Raw genomic sequence first — 9,208 nt, forward strand, 5'->3', positions numbered from 1 at the left:
TTTCGTCTGTGGCTCAGGAGGGAGTGACTCTGGCTGTCAGAATCTGAGTTTATACCCCAAAGGTCTGTGTTAGTTCAAGAGCAGGTTTTGAGTCACATGGCTGAGTCAGTCAATGTTTACTAGTCAATCATTTGTTAGATTGCCCTGTGTTATGAAACTTAGACTTTTATTGGTATTAATTATTCATTGAAATCACACCTTATCTCAAACAACTGCAGAAGCCAACAGAGATTGGGAAATCTGTAATGTGCTCACAAAACTTGTTTTCTTTTTCTTTTATCTAGACTTAATTGTTAAAGAAATCATGGTAGGGGGACAGTGTCCTTCCAAGGCGCTCACAGATATTCACTGTCACAAGAACATCTTCCAAGTACTTCAGTGACATTTGGGTTTTCTGCTCTTCTGTATTGATTGTGCAAGCCCTCAGTGCTGTGAGCCATCCTTCATTGTTCCTGAAATCTTCCTGATGTTATTAGTAAACTTCATACTGCATGTTATTTTCTAAAGGACAAGCCATTGTGTTTTCCACAGCAATAGCCCCAGTCTCTCTCCCTAGGGGTGTCTGGCCTCACAAGAGAGGAGAGTATAAAATATCTCTCCAGCCAAGGCTAGAAAGGTCTCCAGACATGACAACAGACAAGAAGGGTCTTGCTGGGTGAGACTAAATGAAGATGTAAGAAAAGGGGACAAAACCTTGAGACTCTGACCTCCTCAAGGGCTCCTAGAGGAAAAAAAGAGAAAAGTACAGAGAAGAGAGAAACCCAGAACTTGAAAGAGTCTCTGGGAAATGGCTTCCCAAGCTAGGACAGAGATGTACTTGTCCGAGGCTGGTATAGGCCATTGCAACCTGGCAACTTGTCCTTGCACTTACCAAAGCAGCTCACCCAACCTACAGCTGGAAGCTGGCATGCACAGGTTCTTGTTTTCTTGATGTCTGACTCCACTATGAGGAACTAGTGCTCTGGAAGTTCCCTAGGTGCTCTGGGAGGCAGCAGAGCGTGTCGGCTGTGTTGCAAGGGCTTAAAAAAGCGCTGGAGGCTTCCTGCCCAAGACTGCCCAGGGCCTGCGTACCAGCGGGGTCCCAAGAGCCATGGCAGGGGCTGGTAGAAAACCCTTGCTGCTGTGCTCATCTTGTTCAGTCTGACCTTCACCCTCTGTCTCTCCTGAACTGTGACACATTTGCAGGCAAAACTGATTAGAAGGTTTTGCAAGGATAGGGGATGTGGGACTTGGTGGGAATTAGCAAGAGGCCTGGCTGAACTGAGTGCTTTGTTGGGGCATACTGTGTTTACTGCACAGCAGTGTGTTAAGGTGAGTTTCCCTTCCACTCAGAGGAGCTAGTGAAGATTTCGATCCCTTGCAAAAGCTTTTGTACCTTCTCTACAGAAGGGAGTTCTAAGTCATCCTTGTTCTCTTGGATGGGTGCAACAATTTTCTAGTTGTTCATTTTAAATCTTATTTTACTTCTTCGAGAGCCATACTCAATGCTTTGGTGGAAAAACCAAACTGCCAACAACTTTTGGCTAGTTGCTGGTCTGCTGGGCAGAATTCCTGCATCAGCTCAGATGCTGCCAGGGCAGTTTATGGAAGTTCATGTAGGTTTATGGACTTTCATCTAATGAATGTAAAGTTTATGAGAGTTTGCACTTTGAGACGAGGTAGCTGCCAGCTAGCAGCGTTCATGACCTTACCACCTTGTCTACAAAGTTCCCTGTTGCCCATGGCACTCATTGATCAGACTAGTGGTCCACAAAGAGGTTTTCTTCACCTACCTTCATCCTCTGCATGTCCTTCCTGTCTGTGGTGGTCTTGGCTGCTGTCTAAACTGGTGATCACAACTGGGTCGCTGGAATGCATGAGAATGATCAAATGGGTGAGGAAAAGATTTCTGAGGAAGAGAGACTTGCTTGTTTCATTTCAGCTAGGCTGCTTTCCACTTTCCATTTTCCATAACAACTTCTTTCAAACAAAGCATTTAATTTCCCTGAAGTTCAGGCTCATCTGAAGAGCCTTCCATCCGTACATGATCAAACACAGCTGTTTGGTGTTTGTGTAGGAACTGGGAAAGGGCAGTTACCTGAAACTGTTCTCAGCACAGGTACTCCTTGGCAGATCTACAGCACTTCTGGGGTTCTTTCATGTAGAATTATTCTTCAAGTCCATGTAGACATTCTTTTTTAGTATCAGAAGTAAAGTATTGATGGGTTAATGTATAATAAAAGTACTTCTCTTTAGCTCCAAAGTACTTTACTGATTTTTACCCAGTTATCAGCAGGTAATGCAGCCAAAAGAAGCATTTGGCTGTCATACAGTGATGGTGTGATTGGGGCATACACAGTTCATACAGGTTTTTAAAGAGATGAAGCCTCCCTCCTTGCCGAAGTCCAAGTGTTTTCCCTGGTGTCTCTACTCTGTTGCTGCCTGGTGCCCTGGCAGGCACTGTGGGGAGCACAGTTGGTTCATGAGGGCTGCTCCAGCCTCAGCTACGCAGGCAAGCTGCCAAGATCCATTGCCTCCATCTCCTGTTGCGCACAGCTGCTGACAAGGTCTTACACTTTGTGGAGCAGCCATCCTGGCTGGTGCATGAAATTAGCAGAGGTAGGCACAGTGACCTTCTTGACCAGCTGGGATCATGGCATCTTGCACAGGTGTGCAGCAAAGATGGGCTGTGGGCTGAGGTGGAAGGGCAAAGGAAATGCCTCCCTCAGACTCAGCTGCTGCCCACCCACCATGCCTGTGGTGAGGGCTGGCTGGGGCCAGGGTACTGATGCTGTACGGTGCTGTGCAGACATCCAGGAGCTGGAGGATCTGCTAAAAGGCAGAACTGTAAGGACATTCACAGTTTCATGGCATGAATGCAGAAACATGCATGGAAAGATGGACTATGAGGCATTCGCTTGGTGTGGCTGCCTGATGTGTGGCTGGGCAGGAGACTCTCCATGACACCTTGCACTTACAGGCAGGCAATGGCTGCTGGCAGACAGTTTTCTCTGGGATCACAGAAGCTCCCCTTGCCTGTGTTTCAAGCCCATCTCAGGGGCCCACCTGCCACTTTTTGGGGGTAGGGATCCCAGAGAGCATCCTGCCACTTAGCAGCCAGGTCTGAACAAGTCCTGCAACCATCCCCACACAAACACACTGCAAACAGGGCTGTAAGTCCACAACCAAGAGTGTTTATGGGGAATCACCACTGTTTAGGTGTGCAAGGCCTTCTGAGCTCCATGATTTCTCACAGATTTTATGTGGAGGACTCTTTCTGTGCTTTTGTGTCAGCACCCTGTGTCTGGCATTTGAACATGTATAATCTTTAAAAGAATAAAAGAGCATTGTCACTGTTTCTTGCACTCATGCCATGTATTGAGCAATTAGAGCAGCAATAGGGTGCATGGGGAGAAGCAACCAGATTTCCTATGTGTTCCAGCTGTGGGAGGAACTCAGGGTAGGAAAGAAGCTTTGAAGACCCTTCTGGGGCTCTACAGTATGAATACAGACCTGTCTCTTGACATTAGTTCAACTCTTGCCCTTTGTTTTTCTTCAAAGAGCACCAGCAGACTCTGCTGAGTTCAGGTGAGGGCAGTGGAAGGTGTTAAACTGCTGGGCTGTGTCCACCTGGGCACTTCAGGAATTTCTGGTCCCAGCTGGCTTCACAATTTAAAAGGACTAGGCTACGAGCCTAGCAAGAGAGCAGGATGGTTGTTGTAGAGTGGTCTTGGGCTGCATCAGGAGCTATGCTCTTCTGGGTGTTTCTTGGCCCCCTGACTTTGGTTCTGGGGGCTCCTATCAGTGTTTTTTCTGATCCTACCCTGCTGACTTGTGGCCAGAAAAGCTTACAGCTCACCTTACCACAAGGCTGGGAAGGGAATGTTTCATTTGCGCTGACTACATGGGATGAGGCAATATCAAGAGGCATTTTTAGCCATATCTTTGCCCAGATGCAGAGGTGCATGGAAGGAGGGGAAAGGAACAGATTTTGATGTGCAGTGCTGTTGTACTTTACTGAAGTTCTGTGCATGTTGCATAATCTGGGGGATGTTTATATGACACAGCAGTCAAGGACTTGGTGAAGTGCTGTGCCTGGATCTAGATGTCTTGGCTGCTGGATACTCTCACTGCTGTTCCAGACCCTAATATTGTCTAGGTCCCTATTTCCTACAGAAAGTTAGGATTGTAGTGGGTCTTATCTGCAATGTGGGACTCTGAAGCCCCTGCTGCTGTGTCCTCTTTCCCTAGATACTGAAGGGAAGGCACATGCTCTGCAGAATGACTTTGGCTGTGGGCTCTTGGTATCTGGGACTCCAGAAGGCTCCAGGAAAATACCAGTCTCTTATGCAGGCTGTTATGTCTTTGAGTGGGTGAGTGGCTTTAGGGATTCTGCTGGGACTGTAACTACTGCTGCTCTGGCTGTCCTGACTGGTGTGGCTTTTCCCTAGGATCACAATTACTTTATACTGGTTGGGCTTGAAGGAATAGATGCTGCTGGGCAAAAGGTTCTTCATGAAGAGACTGCTCAGGTGCCCTGTGGACCTTCCTGGTAAGATACAAGCACCTGTCAGAATCTTCTGATGATCAGTACCATTCCTTTCAGATGGCTGCTCCTAGTCAGTTTGGGGGCTAGGAAAGGGGACTTACGGCTGTGCAGAAATCTCCATGAAAAAAGATTTGGACATAGGGGCCACCAAATTGCTAAGGACTTGTGCATCTCTGCAGGGTCAGCAGGTGAATATGTACATCATGTCTCCCAGCCATATTCTGGCTACATGAGTTCAGCATGTTCAGTGAATTAACTGGAGACTAGGTACAATGGTTTTCTTAATTACCACGAGTCAATCTAGAATGCCTTATCTTGACAAATCCAATGTAGGTCCAGTTTCTTGTACATGGCCTCAGGGGAAGTCTCTGCTCCATGGAAATGCAGGTCCCTCCTGAGCAGGCTTCCATGCCAGATCCAGGCCGTGTGGCTGACCCTCACCTAACTCTCACTTCCCTTGATTTGTATGCAGAATCACCAGGACACCTTCAGCCTGTGTCCTTCATGTCTTTGTCCCCCTGCTCTTGTGCTTTATCTGCAAAGACCTGCTGGTTTTTCCAGCCCTGGATGCTCCAAGCACCAGTGTCTGTCTGGCTGTTCCCAGCCAGGACCGGCTGCCGTGTGCCTCCCTGCCCATCAGCCAGGGAGACTGAATCACGAGGCTGCTGCTATGACCCCAGAGACAGGGTGAAACCTTGCTACTTTGATAACACAGGTAAGCCAGAGCACCTGTTCTCCCTCCCTCCTGAGCTGCTGTAAAACAGGATTTCTGATTTTACTGGCAGGGCAAGCCAGCACTTGGTGTGTACCACTCCTGCAGGTGGCTCAGGGCCATGTTTTTGGCTGCCAGGAATATCATGTCCCAGTCAAGTGTCCAGCATTTTCCACTCTATTGCAACACACCTGGTTTTATGCCCAGCATCGGTGTTGTTGTTGGAACTGGCTGCACTTGTCTTGCCATACTTAGCACTTGTTTTGTGGGTTAAAGGCAGGACATCTTGCAGGACTTGCTGGTCGTGTCTTGGTTGTGATGTTAGAGCATCCTTCCCATCTCTCTTATCTCTGAGCTCAAGGCTGATTCCATCTTTTTCTCCAGTGACAGCTCATTGCACACCAGATGGCCAGTTTTCCATTGCTGTTTCTCGAGATGTCACCCTGCCACTTGTTGCCCTGGGCTCAGTGCAACTGGCCAGTGGACACAGTACTGGCTGTGTCCCTGTCCTAACAAACAATGCCTTTGTTGTGTACCAGTTTCCACTCTCTGCCTGTGGCACTACTTTTCAGGTAAGAGCTGCAGCTGTTGCTAGGCTGGAAGAGCTGGAACAGCCTGCCATGGCTTTGGCTGCTCAATGGACATCCTACAGACTTGCACAGGCCAAATGCTGTTTTCCAGCTCATACTGATCCAACCTGACTTTACCACAGTGATGGTTCCTATCTGTCATTCCAGATGAATGCAGACCAGGCCATATATGAGAATGAGTCGGTGGCAAGCAGGAATGTGAAGACTGGGAGCCTTGGCTCTGTCACTAGGGATAGCATTTTCAGGTATTACCCTGGGGCTGATGTTGCTGGGTGTTCCTGGGTTCAATGTCACTAGAGAAATTCCTGCTTGTCACAACCTCTGATTTCACATGAGGGCCCTGGAGTAGGTTAAAGACCAGTGTATCTCTAATTAGTAAGAATAAAGCTGGAATTGATCAGTAACAATCTGCAGATTCTCAAATCTAAACACTAAAGAGAATTTCAAGTATTTGTTGAAAGGAAGTGACAGAAGAAAGGGGATATAAGTAATTAAAGCAGATGATAGGTTGCCATATTGGAGAAAGGGGATATCAGAGTGGCTTTTCTTATTTGCCTGATTTGGAGCTTTCCTTTCCCACCAGGCTATATGTCCGATGTACTTATTCCATCAGTGGGAGCTCTGTTCCCTTGAGTGTTCAGGTCTTTGCATTGCCACCACTCCCTGCTGTGTCCCAGCCAGGTCCTCTGTCTTTGGAGCTGCGTGTTGCCTCAGGTAGGAGAGGTTTGCAGGACCTGCTCAAGGCTCTCGGAGCAGGGCTCTGGTCTCTGATGTCTAACAGTGGAGTATTGATGGGTTAACCCAGCACTGCTTCCCTGCCATGGTGGGAACTTACTGATATGGCTCTAAAGGATGCCTATTCCTGCTTCTTGCTGCTCTTAAATGGCTCTTGGGTTTCTTCTGTCCCAGATGGAAGCTATACTTCCTACTATATGGACAGTGACTCCTGTTGTGAAGACTCTGACAGACCCTGTTTATGCAGAGGTCAAGATCCTTCAGAGGACAGACCCAGACCTGATTTAGTTCTGCACCACTGCTGGGCCAAGCACCAACCCCCAGCAACAGCAGCAGTGGCCAATTTTGGTGGATGGCTAAGTGACTTGTAAAAACTTTGGGTCAATGGAATAACTTGTTCTTTTTCACTGCTTACCTTTCCTCCCCAGGTGCCCTTATGCAGGCAACAACTATCAGACACGGCTGATGCCTCCAAGTTTCACCTCAGGACTACTGTTGCCCTCTCATTACCGGGTTTCACTCTCTACACATTCACCTCTGTGGGCTCCACTTCCCATGAGAAACTCTCTGGGTTGGTAAGATCCTGTCCTGCCTGCCTAGTTTCATACTGAAGTAAAATGTGTGAACAATAAGAACCACTTCATGACTATGAGTCTTTTGGCCTCCTTGGGGGAATGGGGCCAAGACTAGGAAGATCCCCTGCTGAAATAGAAGGGGAGAGGTTAATGCCAAAAATCTCATTCCCTGAAGTGAATGTGATAGAAGTAAGAGACATCACTTTTGGAGTGTGACAGAAAATGTGACTACTAGAAGGATAGTAGTGTACCTAAGCAAGCGCTAGTTTGTCTGGTGAATTAGCTTAGGATGTGTGCTCTAGCTACACTAATCAATATTCTCTAAACTACATTTCTTGCCCAAAATTACTTGGAAATAAATTTTGAGTACATTTTTAAGCATCTGGGCTCTGAATCTCATTGAGCCCCTCCAATTAAGTCACATGAAATTCACACTGCCATCTACTGTTTGCTCAGCTCTCCTGGCATCGTTTAATACCCAAAATTGGTCTCAGCTGTACTTAAAAAGGTTCCCAGTGAAGTGGTACCCGGGCAGCAGTATTGCAGGTGTCAGGGAGAAGCGCTGTAATGCCGGATTGGCCCGAGCTTGAAAGTGTATGGTGTAAAGGTTTCAAAGCTGCCTCAGAGCGGACAGCAGAGGGCTCCAAGGCTGCAGGCTGGGTGTGAAACAAGCCAAACAGACCTTCCTGCTTTCCCCCTTAAGGACCAGGCCCATGGTATGGAGCTACCTCTCCTCTTAGCAGCCCATATGGTGCTGTCGCTTTGAATTTGTCCCTAAAACAGTGTTGAAAGCAGATATTCTTGCTGACTGCTGAATGGCACTTGCAGAACACCAAGACTTTCTCTTCATTCTGCTGTTTCTCAACCCCAAGTGAGTAGGCATGGGACAGGCTAGAACCTGGGAGGCAGCAGAGGTGACTCAAAGTGGCCAAAGGATTATTCCATGCTGCATGATTTTATGCTCAGCAGTGTAAACTTTGGGGGATTTCATCTTCCAGCATAGCTGATGCCCCAACTGCCTGGGCACTGACCTGCCTGTAGGAGCAGAGCAGGTGACTTGCTTTTACATCACTTGTGCTTTAGGTCTTTTCTTCCCTCTCCTCCTCTCCTTCACTTCTTTAACTGTCTTCTCTCTCCAGCTACAGGTTTTCTTGCTTTTGCTCTTCCTATTCTTTTTCTGCCCTGCTGGGGCAGAGTATGGGGAGTGAGTACGCAGCTGTGTGGGCGCTTAGCTGCTGGCTGGGGTCAGTGCAGCACACTAGGATATCACCAGGCCCCAGACAGTGCCTGAGGGATTTCAGGCTGTTCCATTTCTCTCTAGGTGTACCTGCACTGCAGTGCTTCCGTGTGCCACCAGTTTGTAAAGGAGTCCTGCATCCCCTCTTGTCCTTCCAGAGTCAGTAGGTGTCCTGGCCTTCTGCTCCCTCGCCAAGAGGCAGCAAGGGCCTAGTCTCCAAGCTGGGGAGGAGGAGTCATGTAGCCCATGGAGTAATTCCCTTAAGGCATGGACAGCTTGAGAAAGCATTTCCTGCTCCTTTCCACTGACTAAGGGCTCTTCTTATGCCAAAAAGTCAGAGGTCTTCATGGCTTGTTAGCTCTATGTGGGCTCACATGGAAACCGTGCCTTCAGCACTTTCCGTGTGTTGGGAAGCTGACCTGGACAAAGTTTGCTGACCTTCAGAACTCTACTTCTTCTTACCTACAACCTTCATGTTGCTCAGGAAGGTCCTTCCCATGTCTCCAGCAAAGGCCCTGTATTTTCCTCCAGCATGAGCTAAGACAGGACACAGCCAAGGATGGCCTTGGTAAGAGTGGTAGCAGGGCAGGGGAAGGGCCCTGGTCTAAGGCTTTTCTGCAGAAAAGCTGAGTCCCTCAGGCATCCCTGTGCTCACTGGGAGCATTCATTGGGGTGTCTCTCCCCACAGGAGCAGCTGTGCTTGTTGCAGCCCCCTTGGCTCTGGGATTTGCTGCTGTGGCAACTGGGACAGCTCTGTGTGTGGTGCATGTGGTTTCTGTGCTGTGCCAAAGGAAGGTGTCAGCCATGCATGAAATCAATAGATTGCAATAA

General features: G+C 48.2%; 1 protein-coding gene across 1 annotated transcript; it reads left to right on the top strand.

Annotated features, from left to right (window-relative positions):
* Positions 1 to 3,728: 3,728 nt before the first annotated feature.
* LOC128945577 (zona pellucida sperm-binding protein 4-like) lies at positions 3,729 to 9,208 on the top strand. The gene is given in 19 exon segments (XM_054289313.1): positions 3,729 to 3,887; positions 4,230 to 4,352; positions 4,431 to 4,501; positions 4,503 to 4,531; positions 5,090 to 5,177; positions 5,179 to 5,243; positions 5,625 to 5,812; positions 5,978 to 6,075; positions 6,414 to 6,544; positions 6,740 to 6,773; positions 6,775 to 6,845; positions 6,848 to 6,869; positions 6,871 to 6,945; positions 6,994 to 7,076; positions 7,079 to 7,140; positions 8,462 to 8,536; positions 8,862 to 8,892; positions 8,895 to 8,945; positions 9,066 to 9,208. Coding segments are annotated over 19 exon segments (1,599 nt in total).

The sequence above is a fragment of the Melozone crissalis genome, unplaced genomic scaffold (genome assembly GCF_028551555.1).
Source record: "Melozone crissalis strain CALT ecotype California unplaced genomic scaffold, PUWL_Pcris_2 ptg000066l_1, whole genome shotgun sequence".
NCBI classification, from domain to species: domain Eukaryota; kingdom Metazoa; phylum Chordata; class Aves; order Passeriformes; family Passerellidae; genus Melozone; species Melozone crissalis.